This window comes from Colletotrichum graminicola (genome assembly GCF_000149035.1).
Source record: "Colletotrichum graminicola M1.001 genomic scaffold supercont1.41, whole genome shotgun sequence".
Classification (NCBI taxonomy): Eukaryota; Fungi; Ascomycota; class Sordariomycetes; order Glomerellales; family Glomerellaceae; genus Colletotrichum; species Colletotrichum graminicola.
Genome location: NW_007361045.1, coordinates 137,966 through 154,741, shown reverse-complemented (window position 1 = coordinate 154,741; position 16,776 = coordinate 137,966). Strand labels below are relative to the sequence as shown.

The 16,776-nt window shown below is 54.8% G+C and overlaps 2 protein-coding genes across 2 annotated transcripts; one reads left to right on the top strand and one right to left on the bottom strand.

Annotated features, from left to right (window-relative positions):
* Positions 1 to 946: 946 nt before the first annotated feature.
* Positions 947 to 3,312, bottom strand: GLRG_08785 (ABC transporter; the record flags this gene model as incomplete). Its single annotated transcript, XM_008099335.1, has 3 exons — positions 947 to 2,332; positions 2,390 to 2,470; positions 2,527 to 3,312. 3 exons carry the CDS (start codon positions 3,310 to 3,312, stop codon positions 947 to 949), a joined length of 2,253 nt encoding a protein of 750 aa, XP_008097526.1.
* A 9,416-nt stretch (positions 3,313 to 12,728) lies between these two features.
* On the top strand, positions 12,729 to 16,370 carry GLRG_08784 (uncharacterized protein; the record flags this gene model as incomplete). The annotated part of the gene is made up of 2 exons (XM_008099334.1): positions 12,729 to 12,746; positions 13,020 to 16,370. The coding sequence occupies 2 exons, from the start codon at positions 12,729 to 12,731 to the stop codon at positions 16,368 to 16,370; spliced, it is 3,369 nt and encodes a 1,122-aa protein (XP_008097525.1).
* Between the last annotated feature and the right edge of the window lie 406 nt (positions 16,371 to 16,776).

Below are 16,776 nucleotides of genomic sequence, written 5' to 3'. Positions count from 1 at the left end.
ATGGAGAAAAGCTCTTGAGCTGACTAGGCCGACGATGAGCAAAGGAGAGGACGAGTGGGAGGTGCTTGAGAGCTGCGCGAAGCTTCCAAGGTGGACGTGGTTGGAAAGTGGATGAGATTAAGGTGTGGTTAGGTAGGGGAAAGGTTGTTGATTTTTGTTTGCGGGTAAACGTGATTTCGCTCACCGCCACAGGCCAGGTGCCCAGAGACAGGCCAGAGAGGAAAAGGGTGCAGCTCGCTTGTTTACTATTGGGATCCGTGCACGATCCTGATTGGGGAAAGACCATTCCCAGGCACTATTTGATGGTGGGGTCGCAACAAGTCGAGGACTCAGATCGGCGTTGATTGGCAGGCACGACGTGTTACCTGGGCACGTACCTGCCTACCCAATAATCCCTATTCTGCTCCTCTGTTCTCTCCGATCCAAGACCCGGGATGACCGACTGCACTGAAGCTTCCAAGCATTTAATAGCACGACACCCCTAGATGACCATAATCTATGTATTACAAGGCATTACACTTTGGCGCTCCAAAGCAGTCAGCGAGGGGAGGCCCCGACGACAAGAGGTAGCCAGCCGTCTGTGCAATACCGGTACTTATGTCAAGGAGACGCACCGTCGCTAGCCCCCAGTGTCAACCCACCAAGCGTCCGCCAATTGAGTTATCCGGCTTTGTCTCCAAGCAATGGTCGACAGCGCTAAATTACAAAGTGGAACCAAGTGTGCAGGGGTTCCATTGCTGCCAAATTGAGCCGACGGTGTGCCTGAGAGCCATCAAACTGGGCTGGTACGCTGGGCAGGACACAAGCATTCGTGTAGTTCGACTTCCTCAAGGAGGCGCTTTGTGACTGACAACTCAGGCATCCCGATTCTCGCATAAAATAAAATAAGAGAATGGTTTGGCATCTACGGAGAAACTATCTTCCCAAGCACGAGTATCATTCCCCCTTAGTGAGCCTTGACAACACCAGCCGCATCGGCCTGAGATGCGATTCTCTTCTTGTAGGCTTGAACATCGCCAGGGAACTTCTCGACCGTGCCTCCATCGCACACCCAGAGAGAAGTGCACACTGTCTGCAGCATGGTGACATCGTGAGAAACCATGAGGACACCGCCCTGGAATTCCTTCAGAGCAGAAGCGAGCGCGTCCATGGCCTCAATATCGAGATGGTTAGAAGGCTCGTCGAGAACCAAAATATGCGGGTTGGTAAGAGCAAGACAGGCAAAGGCGACACGAGACTTTTGACCACCAGAAAGCACCGCCATCTTCTGCAGACCAGTTGTACCCGTGATGCCAAAGGCACCCAGTTGTCTACGGTACTCCTCGTCGGTCCTACCCGGGTATTCCTTGGCCATGAACCCAACGGCGCTCATGGTCAGGTCTAATGCATCAACGTGATGCTGGGCAAAGAAACCAACGCGCAGGCGGGGGTTCTGCGAAATGAGACCAGACGTAGGGGACAGTTTTCCGATCAGCAGCTTGAGGACAGTTGTTTTACCCGCACCGTTGGGTCCGACGATGCCGATTCGAGAATCTAGCTGCACGTCAAGATCAACGTTGCGCAACAAGATCTTGTCCTTGCTGTACCCAAACGTCACGCCAGTCATCTGAATGATTGGGGGCGTCATCTTCTCAACGTCGGGGAACTTGAAGTGCACGCTGTACTCGGTCTCGGGCGGCTCCAGTACCGGCATTTTCTCGAGTTTCTTGATGCGCGACTGAGCTTCCGAAGACTTGGCTGCGTTGTATCTGAACTTGTCGATGAAAGCCTGGAGGTGGGCTCGCTGCGCCATCTGGTTCTCGTACTCTCTCTTAGCCGTCTTCTTACGCTCCTCACGTGTAGCGTAGAAGGACTCGAAGTTGGCGCCGCGATAGTAGTCGAGGCGCTGAGAGTGCTGGTGAATAATGTCCGTCGCGATTTCGTTGAGGAAGGCTCTGTCGTGGGAAACAACCAATACGGTGCTGGGATATCCTTGTAGGTAGTTGGAAAGGAAGGCAATGGAGGGAACGTCCAACATGTTGGACGGTTCGTCAAGAAGCAGCAGATCGGGTTCGCAGAATAGTGCTCTCGCAAGAGCCAGACGCATACGCCAACCACCGGAGAAGGTCTTGGTGGGATATTGTTGGCGTTCGGCTGAGAAACCAAGACCAGCCAAAATACTTGCGGCTCTTGATTCGGCCTTGTCGGATTCCATCTCAGCCAGCTTGCCCTGGATGTCGCCGAGGCGGCTATCCTGGGCTTCTCTCTCTTTGTCGAGCCTGGCAGCGTCAGCTGAGGTATCAGCCAAGCCGGTCCGTTGACTCTCAATGTCTGCCAGCTTCTGGGTAATTTCCTAACGGATTGTCAACATACACGAGACCCAAGTGATTATGGTTCAAGGGTAACCTACAGCCTGCTCTTTGAGAAGAACCTTACGCCACACATCGGCATCGAGCACGGCTTGGATTGCAGGGGTATCATCTCCGGTAAGCTAGATGGGCGTCAGTCATGAAGTGGGACAAAAACTGAGTACTTTATCATCCTTACCTCCTGTTCGACGTGGAGAATGGTGATATGGGGTGGAATAGGCAATTCTCTGCGAGACAGAGCACGGAGAAGCGTAGATTTACCGACACCGTTATGACCAACAAGGCCGTATCTGTGACCGTAGGACAGGGTCAGGTCGGTATCGGTAACAATACGCTGACCACCGATGGACACGTCGATGTTGTCCAGTTTGATATCTTTGGTCTTGTTGGCACCAGAACCGCCGATTTGCAGCGGGTTGACCGCCATGTAGAACTCCTCGTATGATTGAGTAGACTCTGGCTCGTCGAGCAACCTGGAAGCCTCGTACTCGACCGTTTTGAAAGTCTTCTTCTGCTGCTTGGCAGCGATCTTGCGCTCGGCCTTCTCCAATTTCTTACGGTCAACCTTGGACTCGACCTTGCGAGCGTTTGCGGACTCGAGATCAACGGCTCCGGTGGAAACGGCCAAGGTGGAAGACATATTTCGTTGAGAGCTAACCTGGAAGGTCTCGTCGAGTCGCTTCACGGCAGAAGGGCCACTCCGCATACCACCGTTAGCTTCAGTATACTTCTCGACCCATTTCTCAACGAGCTTCTCAATCCTATCTTGGAGCTTGGCATCGGGCTTTCCAGAAGCAGAAAGAAGCAGCTCGGTAACAGTAGCAGCAGCCTCCGCAATGGGTGAAGGGCCGGACTGGTCCTCCTCATCGGAATAGATGGTCGATGCGTGGGTCAAGTACCCGACGGAGTACTCAGAGAGCACCGGGTCGATGTTGGGCAACACGGTTCTGATTTCAGCGTCCATTCTGACAGTGGTGTTAAGTGATTGGAAGGGCTAGCTTGGGGGACAGGATGCTTCACTCTGTGAACAAACGTTTCGGGTTGCGAAAGGTTTGGCAAGAACTGACTTCGTGTATTCCTCCCTTCGCCTGACTGGTTCACTTAGCTGGTGGCGATCTCATCGGTAGCCGTTTGCGATATTCAGAATGAGCCTCAAAGATGTGGGCCCCGATTGCCCTGCCCGGGCCGGCGGTCAATCCACGGATAAACCTCGGCTCGCGTCCACCACAGCATCCGTGAAGTGACCTGGAAAAAAAAAACAGCCAACACAAGATCTCGACCGATCGGAAGCAGTCTTGCATCACCGGCTTGATGGAATTGTTCTGAATCTTTCACCAAAAGGCGCATTCACACTCGGAGCAAGCCGCACGATAACATTCCTAAATCAGTCGCATCGAGTGTATTCTCTACACCAGGTGCACGTATACATCTGCCTACGGGTTCCTACCAGGGATAAGACGGACCCCATGTCTCTGAATAACCCGACCAGGTGGGTGACTGTCGGTGATTGCTATGACCGTGGAGTCGGTTGAGACAAACGGGCGGAATAGTACCGGTAATATTCCACGGTTGGGATGGAAGGCTCCATCGATCAGGTCTTGCCACTACCGTCACCGACATTTCCTGGACGAAACCTTATGAAACTTACAGTCTCGATCTGACAGGAGGCCAGCTGAGATGCACTTGCAAAGCCTAGCTTGACCCGTGTCAACGAATCAGAATGCGTATATTATCAGAAAGCTTCGGGCTGGGTCCCAAGTCGTATGTTGACCACCACGATTCAACGCACGACCTGCAGAGAGATGAGTGAACGTTTTCTATTTTGTTTCGCGCAGCTGCATGCAAACCGGCGCGAAGTGTAGCACGCGCGCGATGGCTTGCAAGGATTCGTGTGTTGCGTGGCAACCAACCAAAGGCCAGTTTTGCTCGAAAACGCACATTTCCGGCCTCTTAACGAGCCTCACAAGGGGGATGTCGATTTGAGCGATGCCGAAGAAGTTTTTAGCTCCATTCCGCGGCATGGTACGCTATGTGTTGGATATCCATCCAGGGAACCCCATCAGCAAGTAAAGAAAGCTGCTCCGATGTTGGATGCTTGGCTGCAACAGCCCAATCTGTATAAGCCCAGATGGCACCCATCTACGTATACTTCCATCTGCTAGGATGGGACTCGCGAGGACTAAATGGGCACCATCGCCGTAGTCAGTGTCTTGGATTGAAATGAAGTATGGGATTCGAGCGGCAAAAGAAACAAAAGCAGAAGTCTTGCAATTTACAGCATTGCTGCGGCTACATCGCAACATCCGGCATCGTCGACTGCAGGGAGCAGCTTGGCACATCTTTCTGGAGCGGACTCCACGTCATCTTTTTCAAGTCATCGTTTGGTCATTGTCTCCTCACTCCAGCGGAACCAACACACATGAGGTCTAATGTGGGAACGCCCCCTCCCCCCGGTCTTTATCGAAGCAGACGCCGCACTCTCGGAAGCTACTCGTGCTACTTCCTAGCCTTCCTGCTCTATCGATACCACCATAAAATGAACCTTGTTCCCGCTCAGAGTTGCATGCCGGGCATACGGTGCAACCATCGCATAAGCGGTTCCTGAAGGGAAACCTTGTTACGGATGTGAAGGAGTTACAGGAGACAATGGCAACCTGTTCTCACGTCTACCACGCCCTTGGTGCAACGAGAAATGTTCGAATTGAGTGATTTGCATTGTTCCAGGCCCACCCTCAGGATTCCCCGGGGTCCTCTGTCTTTGCGAGATGCCATATTGGGATCTTACATCCGCTAAGGACTTACGAAACGCACTCTCATTGGGGAAGCTTCCGATGGGTGTCATGTCATGATAGTGCAATAACCCATCGCCAGCTTGTCTTATTTTACAAACCATGATCCTTTGAGACTCGGAGTCAGCATTCTCAATCGGAGGAGCCCCTTCTGTTAACCTTGCTCAATTGCAACCCTGCTCTAGTTTACTGGGGCGGGCGGAGCTAAATAAGGCGTGACTTCCTTATTGCTTTCCTCCTTTCTTTTTTGTTTAGGCGGCCCTTTACCAGGCTTCCCTGCTCGAACTCCTCTCTACCACCAGTTCCGCATAGGTACCTCGGTATCCGTAGACGGTTGAGGAAATGGGACGATGACGGGCAGCCAGACCCAGCCGTCAAGTGAAGGATCTTCAGGGCTAAGAGATGAGTGGGAGGGGCGCTGGTTCGCGTGCATGTGTGTACTCGGCATTTTTGATGGACAAAGGGTAGGTGATATGTCGCGCCAACAAACCTGGCGAGCAGAGTCATCAGGTGGCCCACGTCTCGAAGGAGAAAAAACAAAAGGGGGGGGGGGGGGCGCAACGAGGAGGCTCCCGGCGTCCAATACGGATAGGTGCAACCCTCGGCTTCAACCTCGTCCCGTCGCACCCGCCTCCCCCTCTAAGGCGCCGTATCAGATACCACGTTCTCGTACCGAACCCCGCGGGATAGACAGAGGAGGCTTTGTTTGTTTCAAGTTTCACGCGGCCAGGTCTGCTAGCAGGGTGACAACAATCCATGTGCAATTCTCCGTGCCTGTTCAATGCAGGAGCCCGGCCGCATTGTCGCGCTCTCTTCGTCGCAACTTGAAAATACATCCTTCATTGGTCCCGAGCTGATGCATCTGTTGCATGGCTAGCTTCCGGCCATGCGCTTTTTCTTTGGCAGGACGAATCCCAAACGGGTCGGAAACCCTGGCCTGCCGCTAATCGATTTCATGCTTTTCCCCTCGTAGCGGGCAAAAGAGCAAGCTCTTCCGGTTTGCCGTCTATAATCGCCAGCATATATACCCATACTTGGTCAACCTCCGGGCTGGGCGTAGGCCATCTAGCACGGCGATAGCAATGACAACTACTTGGCCATGCCTTGGCGTGCGCTTCCTTGCTAAATCGCTTACTGGCTTACGTAGCAGTCGGCCGGTAGTAGGTGTCGAGCAGCATTCTGGGTTGTTCCACCTTATCAAGGGAAGGTCATGACTGGCACGCAGGTTTTCTTCTGCAATTCCGATAAGAGAAATGAAGGACATACGGGGCAACGGTTTAACCGAATCGAGCAACGTCCAAGGGAAAAGAAGGAAATCAGCCGTAATAGAAGACGGGCTTGTGTTTCTTTTTGTTGTAGGCTCTAGTCCAACGGCCGCGGATGGCATGCCTTGGAGCCGAACCAGTCGCACTACGGACATTTGCTAAGGGTCTTGGTCGTAGACCCTTGGTGACGCTTCAAAGTTCCGGAACGACGATGCCCGGAGCTGAATCGAAGTGACTGCGAGTTCCGACTCTTAGGCCTCACAACTGGGGCTGCTAGGGCTGGCCAAGCCTTTCTCTGCCAGATGTTCCGAAGTGTACGGATACACGGCGGGACAAGAACAAGAGGGGAGGGGCAGGCCTGAGAACCTGTGTTGTGCAAGGCCAGATGCAGATGGCGGGACGCATGTTGTCATTGGAATCCTCCTTCTTCTACATGTACACATATGTTCCTTCTCGAAGGAATCCACCATGGCCATGCCCGCCCACATCTAGCCTGCGCTAGAGAGCTGCCGGGCGGGGGTCGCCTACTGCCAAGGAAAAGCGCCGGGCTGGCTCCGCTCCAACACTGGTGAGATGCGTTGTTGTTGGTTTGACAAACGGACGAGGTGGGATTCCGTAGTGAGACAGGATGCCAAACGTTGAGTAGAGTTTGCCTAGTAAGCGGCGAACCCAGGTGTTTCCACAATGCGTGGTCTGATGATGACGGGGCGGAAAAGGAAGATAGGAAGCAAATAACGAAACATGGATGGCGGGAGGCCACCTACACGAACCCGCCAAGTTCCCAACCGTCGTGCCAGCCATGGTTTTTGCAGAGGTCCAGTTAAGAAGGGAGAACTCGAGGCTGGCTGGCGGGGAAAAGAGTCCAAGAGCCTCAGGGCGGAGCCCATCGTCACTCGCCAGCCGCCCTGGGCCTGATTGCTCGAGTAGGGCGGGGAGAAACAGTGGGAACATTGTGTACCCCAAGCACCATCGGGGGCGGGGCTTGATCGGGTATGCAGAGGGTTGGCAAGAGAGCCAGCGTCTTTGACGGTCCCCAACACGGCATACGCATGTTGAAACGGGACTGCGGTATTACCTCATCAACCGACAAGACAAGGCAAGGCAGCAGCAAGGCAACGGTAAAGCCCTGTCTGCGCATTGTATCCGTAAGTTCCGTCAGATGCGTCACACACACACACACACACACACACACACACATACGTATGGTCGAGAGAGATGGGTCGTGTATCTGTATGTGTTTACACTAAACAAGAGAGATGAGGGGTCGATGGCCACTTTGGGTAGCTTGTTTACTTGTCTTGCTTTCCTACCTAAACTAGCTTGGTTGGGCGGTGTATGGTGGGGTGTTGTTGTTTTGTTGTTGCAGCCACCGCAACCCCAAACACAAGCCAGCAGGCGACCCACCACTGGATCCCGGGGCCCTTGTTCGTCCCCTCTCCTTCCATCCCATGTCACCTCGTCACTATGGGGTCGGGGCGGTCACATCACAACATCAGACCGCAGGCCATCCAGCTGAATCCGTCTCGAAGCCTTTCTTTTGTTCTTCATCACCCGGCCGGCTCTCGGTGTCCCGCCCAGCCGCGCGCTTTCTGCTCTTGCGTTGTGGTACATGATCTGGTAAAACAGATTCTCTTGATGTGGCAATGCGTGAGTTTGGTTCTACAGAGATCGTCCGTGGCAGCGGCAGATGCAGATACACGTGACACCACACAGACTGTACACCAGTAATGCAATACGTACGTACAGGACGTGTGGTGTGGATATACCACACCAATTTTGTACCAAATCACTTGTCAGTGTGGTTGTCTAGGCATTTAGATGAGATTAGAGGAAGATGAGACTAAAAGCGACAACTGATGGGATGCAGAGGGCAAGCATCGGCCGTGTCTCTCAGATGCTCCGTTGGCCCGTCTGTCTGGTCTCCAAGTAAGCATTATCCAAACCATCTCCCAACAAGCACCGAGGCGCTTCCTTAGTTGTGTTTGATAGGAGAGCAGCATGGTTGAACCTCACGGCTCGCCTTGCACGTGCGAGAGCTAGCACCACCGAACAGACCATCAGACGTGGCCAGCTCTGTGTTGTTTATGTGACCGTGCCCTCACAATCTTGGGGCGGGAACCCAAATGAGATGGCAGAAAACAAGGGCAGCTCTTTTGCGCATCTATTTTGCCTCCGGTTTCAGTTTAGAGAGCTCGCGGGGGCCATCGCCTGATACATGCGACTCTCTCTGGCTTGTGTATTGGTAGACGAAGGCATGTCTGATGCATGTCTTTGACGAGGTATATCAACAGAGATGGAACAGACCGACCACGGGGGACATGCAGATGCCCATGGGCTGAAAGGGCTCCGGCGACACGAGGAGCGGCGATGGCGGCGCCAGGGCAGACCTAGTGAGCTGCTCTCTAGGTCGGCTCGGAAGTAGAGATGAATTGCTGCATGTGTCAGAAGCCAAGCGAGGGTGGCTTCACGCCGTGCAGCTGTGCACAGAAGTAAGGGAAGTAAGGAGACGCGAGAGCGGAGGATTCTACCACCAATGAGGGGATAACCCATGCTTGGCCCGGTACCTTGATATCCAACGGGCTCACAAGACTGAGTGAGTTTGCCCTCTGTGCATCCGCTAGCACTGGCCGGTGGGCCTCTACCGACCGAGCCCTTGACCGAACGGTGTAGCATGTTCCCAAACTTGGCCGAGTGTTGCGGTGCTTTCTTGCTGGTGGGAGGGGGGATGGCTGTGGAAAACGCCGCTTAGGGTTGGTTCCCTGGGCTCTCGGGCATGACCATGGCGCAGCAGCTTCGGACAGATTCAGGACAAGATAGGTAGGTATCTAGCAGCGGCTTTTGCTAGCCAGATTGTGCCATCGTCTAAATTACCATTATCGGCAACACGCGAGGCTCTCGGGGCCATCGGAGAAAAGCGAGTGATTAGCAAGGTAGAAGGAGGCAGAGGGACCACAAGGTGGCCAGTGCCCATCTCATTTACGGGTTTTGGTCGAGATCGTTGGAACGATGTTGATCCGTATCGTGTGGTGTAGGTATTTTAGGGAAACGCACTTGACTCTCTGGCAGACCGGGGGATAAGAGATAGCAGGTCTCAGCCGATACGCGCTAGGAACGATGACAATCCTTCCTGATGGCCCCCTGTTTCCGTTATACCAAGTGTCTTTTCTTTTCCCGTCCACCTGGCCCAGCAGCCAGTTTTCTCCAGTATCCATCGCATCGGGGTTCGACGGCGGCCATGAGGGACTGGGGTCTGATCCGACTGGGGTCCAACTTGGGCTGCTTGTTGGAAAACAAGGGAGACAGAAGTGGATGAACATGGCCTAGCCTGGTCGAGAGAGAGAGAGAGAGAGAGAGAGAGAGTCAACAAAGAAGCAATGAGGTTACGATGGAGGCTGGGTAGCACGTGTGGCATGCGAGGTTAGTAGGTAGGTAGTGGGTGGGTGTGTGTGGTTGGTCTGATACTGGGGCGAGCAGCGGCGACAAGAAGGTGAAGAAACGGACATGATGGGTGGCGGTTGTACCAGATGGCTGTCCGAATAAGGTGGCCAAGAAAACAAGGAAGGCATTCGGTTCTTCATCGCTTGGGTTAGTCGGAAAGGGATGGTGGTACGGAAAGGGAGGACGAGAATGAGAATGCCAGATGCTCGTCTGGTGCGATATTGGTTGGCATTGGTAGTAACCGTGACATGTCAGTTGTAGCTGCCGAGGGACACGGTGGAATAAGCAGGTAGGCGGGCAGGTTATATTGCCTGACCCGCTCTCCCTCATGGGGAATTAGGCGGATCGATGGGAGGACAAAGAGAATACTACCATTATATCCATGCGTACGGAGTAGACTACGGACGGATGAATGGATGAATCAAGGAATGAATGGATGGATGGATGGATATACACCACTAGGTAGTAGCGTAGGTATACCACTCCGTACCTAGGATAGGTGTAGGTAGGCCGTAGATGTTAGGGTCGGTATGACTATGGATGATGCATGGACGAGGAAAGCGGCTGAGCGGTCCGCTGCAGGAAGCAGGAAGCAGGAGGCAGGAGGCAGGAGGAGAAGGCCTCTTTCTCCCTCCCTCTTCTGTGTCTCCGTCTTGCTTACAGTACATTTCTGTTCTGTCGTAGGCGGATGAAGAAGAAAGGAAGGAAAGGAAGAAGGAAGGAAGGAAATCATGCGGCGGCAGCGGGCATAACACGGCGAGTTGGGTAATTGTTGTTATTGTGTTTTATTTGGCTGCTTATTTACTGCGTACCTACTTGATTGAGGCAAGTAGAGCGAGCTGCAGGCAAGGAATGGACCAATGAATAGTGCAGGACATGACAGGCAGCCCCCTTGACCACGCGCTGCCCACACCAACCATGGAAGGCGAGCACGCAAGTCGAGGCAGGCGAGCAACAGGGCAGGGAAGGGCGTCTCCAGGCAGGCGCGAATCGCTGCAGGAGTTGCTGTACGAGGGGAATCAGCGGCTGGCTTCTCACTGGCTCAGGCTCTCCCGTGTCCCTTAGCAGTCATCTCCTGTTGCTCCAGTCGTGGTCCACCCGCCTTATGCACGCCGCCCGGCCAGGTACCATGGGGTGTGTACTGTGTCTCCCGCGCTACGTACCTGGCCACACTGCATCCACTGCGTTGCGCGTACTGAAATTACCCAAGGTACATACACACGCCAAGTACTGTCGGTAGATACTTGGATATGTAGGGCACACCTATACAAACGGCAGTACGGATACAGCACCCAAATTACCTACCTACCCTAGCCTAGGTACCTACGGCATCTGCTATAGACTACCTACGTACGGTGCAGTTCCTGCAAACATGGGCCCGCCCCTCCTCTAGTAGCATCGCATCAACAAGGCAAATGTGGACTAATAGGCAAGGTACCTACCTACCTTGGCGTAAGTATTGGCCTGTGCATACCCCACTCGACCCATGCCCTCTTGGGCCCGGCGCCATTTTCTTCTCCAAAGAAACGACCGGGGAGGGAAAAATAAGAGAGAGAGAGAGCGAGAGAGCGAGAGAGAGAGAGAGAGACTCACACACACACACACACAAACACTGAAGGAGCGAGAAAGACAGAGCGCGCGCGCTTGTGTGAAGGACGGGACAGTGCCCATCCCACCTGAGAAAACAAAGTAGAGCGGCGAGCCCAAGACAGCTCTAGAGATAGATATACTACCAACCTCTTTGTACACAACATCTTGTTTGTATCAGGACACTACACTACCTATCTACTAACCTGTCTACCTACCTACCTAGATATTGGGTGGTGTACTCTCCGTACACGTACACAGAGACACAGAGACACAGAAATACAGAGCTGTGAGGGCAAGACTCGCATTCTTTCCTCTCTCTCTCCCAAAAGTCCATCCTCATCACCCCCCTTGCACTTCCTCTCTCTCTTGCTCCACGTCTACCGTCATCCTCGAATCCCAGTCTCTCTCTCTCTCGGTCTCCTACGCATACCTGGTCTCCAGCTCGCCTGGTTCAACCCCGACTTATCCTCCATTACGGTCATCGTCCCGACCCTCCCCAGCCCGGTTCAGTCCAGTCCGAGCAGCCTTGACTTTTCAACCTTGGCCTGGCCCGGGACCAGGACCACCTGGACCTGTTTGTACCTGGACCACCGTCCAAAAGAACGAACGAACGAACGAACGTCCGTTCTTCCCTCCCACACGCTCCATCTACCTCCAATCCCACTGCCTTCATCCACCCACCTTTTCAACCTTTACTTCGACCTACCTTGCCTCTCTACCGCGTTCGACCTGCCTGCGCGCGTCCTCTTCCTTCTCTTCGCTCCGCACCCCCTTCCTTTCTACTCTTTCACTTCTATTCCTGGTCTAACCCGGCTTTCTGGAGCCATTGGTCGCTCGCATCGCCTCGACATCCCCAGGCTAGTTTGTTCCTGAGATCGCGGTTGCGCTTGCTTGACTGGTTTGACCCCCCCCCCCCCTCCTTCCGTCCGCTACATACCGTCTTTCTTCCGTTCTGGACCTCACTCTCGTTGACCTCTTTGCGACGCCGCCTGGGTTTTGATTTCCCCTCTGCTTGCCGTTACTTCTTCGCCTCGACATCATCCTGATTTCACGAGTCCCCTCGCCGTCTTCTCACGTCGCCAAGACCGCCAAAAAGACACCCACCCGCTCCGCCCTCACCGCGAGCCGCAACGCCGATAGTAGACGCACATTTCTCACCGCACGACCCGAGATACTGGCCCATATGTCTTGACGATGCTGAACACGTCTCTCGAGAGCATCCACGACCCTTTCGCCCGCATGCTCGCCCTCGGTCTCTTCTGTTGGTTCTCCGCGTAGAATAGTCACGTTCTGCCATCATGCAGACCGTTCCCAGTGTAAGTTGCTTTGCTTCCGCTCCATGGCCATGTCCGTCCACACATGTCGTGGCGACAGGCATCCCCCAAACACCGCCCAGCACAATCCTGTCGACGCTTTCTTCTCCCGCACCCACGAGACACACCGACGCCCGTGCTATATGGGGCTTCCTCATTTCTCATATACTCCTCCATTCCCATCCCCCAACACCGATGCTCCCTGATACCTGCTGCCTTTGCGTGGTTCATCCCATCCCCCCCCCAAAGCTGACTCGTCGCCTCTCCTTCCTTTAGCTCGTGGGAACTGGCACTGCCGTTGCTGCGGCGGCCCTCGGTCTCGTTTTTGCTCATCCCGACGACGAGTTGAGTTCCACACAGTCCGCCTCGAACAAGAGGAAACTAGCCTCAGACAAAGACATTCCTCCGAACCATCCACTGAGCAGTCCTGCTGTCTCGTTGCGCCCCGGCACCAGTTCTGGCGCCCAGCAGCTGCCGACTCCTACAGAAGACGCAGGCTACACGAATTTTCCCAACCAACAATTCTCCTTCTCGAACTCCAACGAGCCCTCGTCCGCGCGCCCTTCCCGTCCACTCAGCTCGCATTTCAGCTTTGCGCCGTCGTTGCTGCACAGCAGAAGAGCGTCGCACGTGAAGCAGGGAGACCAGGCGGCAACGCCCTACATCGCGGAGGATCCCAGAGACTCTGTTTCGTCCAATGGGTCCTGGATGAGGCGCTTGTCACTCCGGCCATTATCACAACACGGGAGCATTAGATCAAGTCTGGGCCTCGACAGCCACTCCGTCGCCTTCTCACACGGTTCCGCGGCCCCGATTCTGTCGCCCACCGGCTCGATCCCTCCGCCGTTGCCTCCGAATAAACTGGTAAAGCGACCCCCTTCGTCACAACGGAATGATCCTGTGACGCGCCGCCGGTCCAAAACGCACCTTCCCAGTCTTCGCCGGCCCGCCACCAGTCACCAAAGATCTGCCACTTTGCACCAGATTCATCTCGACGTGAACCACGTTGAGCCCGATACCGACCCCAAATTCTCCTTCGACCGCTGCCTCCAAAACGCCGGAGACAGTGCTGCAACTCGCCCTAAACAAGAAAGCGACTCGACTTTCCAAAAACCGAGTCCGAGTACTAAGTGGACCTCGTTCTTCCACGCGCGCAGAGCCAATGTCACTGCACGGATCGCTCCCGATCGCCTAATTGACCGCAGTCCCAGCACACGATCCCCCTCGGCGACAACAAGGCGTCTATTGGTGTCCAACGACAGAAAGCACGGTATCTACCTGGTTGGTGGTGGTATGTTGGGGAACACCGTTGCGCCCTCCGAAGACGTCCCATCGCTTGTGGAAGACGAAGCAGTGGTTGAGGACACGTGCGACGACGTCGGAGACACGAGGGAGCCCGAAGAAGACAACACGCCAGCAACGCCAGACGACACGCCTTCCAAACGTACCCGAATCTCAATGCATTTCAACTCTCCCAACTGGATCCCGAGGGCGGGCAGTCTTCGACGGACAAAGCGTGGAGCAGGATCCAAAGGCGATGGTGGAAGTAAGCGACACGTCTCTGCGCCTACGTCGATGTCCCCCGGCCGCGCCCAAGACGACGACCATGCTGCGCCTGCGGACGCAGACGACTTTCAGACGCCGCCAGGCCATCAAACAGCCGCCAACCTGGACCTCGCATCAGCTGCACAGATGAGTCCACGCAGTTCTCCGGCCCCTCTTCCCCCGTTGTCGCGACTCTCCAGCTTCAATGTCGACGTTTCCCGAATAGGCTCATCGGGAGGCGCTGGTCCATCCCCCCGGTCTATCCAACCATCTGGCAGTTCTCAGGGCTCGTCGGCGTTCGCTGCGTACAACCGCAGCGCCCCGACCGATCGAAGCTCGACTCTGAACAGCTCCGACTTCGACTCGAGAGATTTTATCTCGGGCGATGATGACACGGACTTCAAGAGCGAGACCATATTTGACTCATTACGAACTGCCGAGTCCGACCGTAACCGCGCGGTCGAGACCCCGCTCGATCACATGTTTGACGAGTCGCCGCCAGGCACTGCTGGACACCCCAGGGCCAAGCGACTGTCCATCCACGAGATTCTCGGCCGCTCATGGGATGCCGATGACAGAATCATGGAGGAGGATGAGAACATGCCGACGCCGGTTCGTGTCAACCACGAGCCAAGAATACGCACCGACTCAGATATAATGGCACCACGCTACAGCTTGGAGCGACCTTCGAATGAGTATTCTCTCGGAAGTAATGACTTTGGCCGCTTGTCGATTGAGGACGATTTCGACGACGACTGGGCTCGTGACGAGGATGACATGGACTGGGGCAACCAGCTCTCGCCGCCAAGCTCGATGAACTCCCGTGGCGTCAGTCCCCATCTGCGCATGGCACTCGCTAGTATCAGCGGCAACGGAAACGCCGATGCGGCACACGACCCTAGCGAACGGCCTCGCAGCAATATTTTTGATTGGAGCGAGCCGACCCAGGACAAGCCAGATCACAGCAGTTCGTTCCGGCCAAAGACTGCCTACGGAAAGCAGGAACTCGATATGAGAGGTGGTCGTACGGCGGTTCGAAAGGGCCCAACGGCTATGCACGTTCGCAGTCAGAGTGTGCCCGTTGTCCATGATCCCACAGATGGTGCGACAATGAACCCGAAGTTCGGCACATGGGGGCTGAGCAGCAAGACTGTGAGCGAGGACTGGGACGATGACTTCGAGTTCGACGGTAACGAGAACGAGGACAAGGAAGCTGAGAATGCATTTGCCATGGTTGTCCCCGCCTCCATCCAGGCCTCGCAGCCGAGCCTCAAGCAACATACTGGGCACATCAGAGAGTTGTCTTTGCTCGTCAATGACCTCAAAAGGCTGTGTCGACTCGGCCGAGACTTGGACATGCTCGGTGGATCCAATGCCGGTGTCTGGAAGGAAGCTGAGGGGATCATCGCGCTCGCATCGCCCGACGAAGATGAGTTGGAGGGCATGGACGTGGACTCATCCTCCATCATGAGCGGTTTTGACGCTGTGTCGCCCGTTCCAATCGAAAAAGAAGACCCCTTTGACGAGGTTCACGAACTGAACGTCTCCAAGACGGCCGTTATTCGGGAGCGAACCGCCGGCCGCAGACGTTCCGTCTTCTCGCCAGACGATGACATTTTTGGCGGAAACAGCCCAATCCTGGACGAGCTTCCTCCTCCACGCCCAAAGACACCTGAGAACAACATCAACATGGGCGGGCACGATGTCACTGATATCGTCAGATCCGTCCTCGACGCCATGCAGCAGCGGTCCGTTTCTGACTCGGCACGCGATGACAAGCTCCACTTCGGCACCAACAGCCTCAAGGCTTTGGTCAAGCGCGCAGGCGATCTTCGAGACACACTGTCAGAGGTCGTGCGCCGCGCAGACCAGATCACATCGAGCCCTGCTCGGACGCCCCGTCAGCACAACGACAGCCCGGCCTTTACCCGGGTCTTTACGCCAGACCACACTCCGTCCCCGTCGAGCCCACCAAAGAAGTTGCCTCACAGCAGGAGCACGAATTCTGGGCTCGGGCGCGGATCGGTAGATGCCTCGCCATCGAGTGGCTTGCAACGGATGCAAATGATGACGGTCAGCTGAGATTGGTGGCGCAAAGTTGGGCCTGAATATTGGAAACCCCTTCAGAAGCTCCAAAGTCAGCATCTGTCACGGGTCATGTCGACCCTGTACATGTACGAATAATTGTCGATTTTTCTTGTCTGCATAGCGTCGGCTTAGGGTTTACTGGGTTCTTGGTCCTTTTCTTTTACTCGCCGCAACATACAACATAAATACGACCCGGTCTCACCACTGTCCACCCGAGGGACATGCAGAATCTTTTCTACCGCAACATCTGTGGCTGGCACGAAGCCGAGTACACAGAAGCACTTCGACTCTTTTGTCTCTTCTCCTTCCCCCTACTTCTTCTTTTCCCAGCTGGATATCCGTGACGGCTTTACTATCTTTTTACAAAACGGAGAAGGCTTATGATGACATTACCACGCAC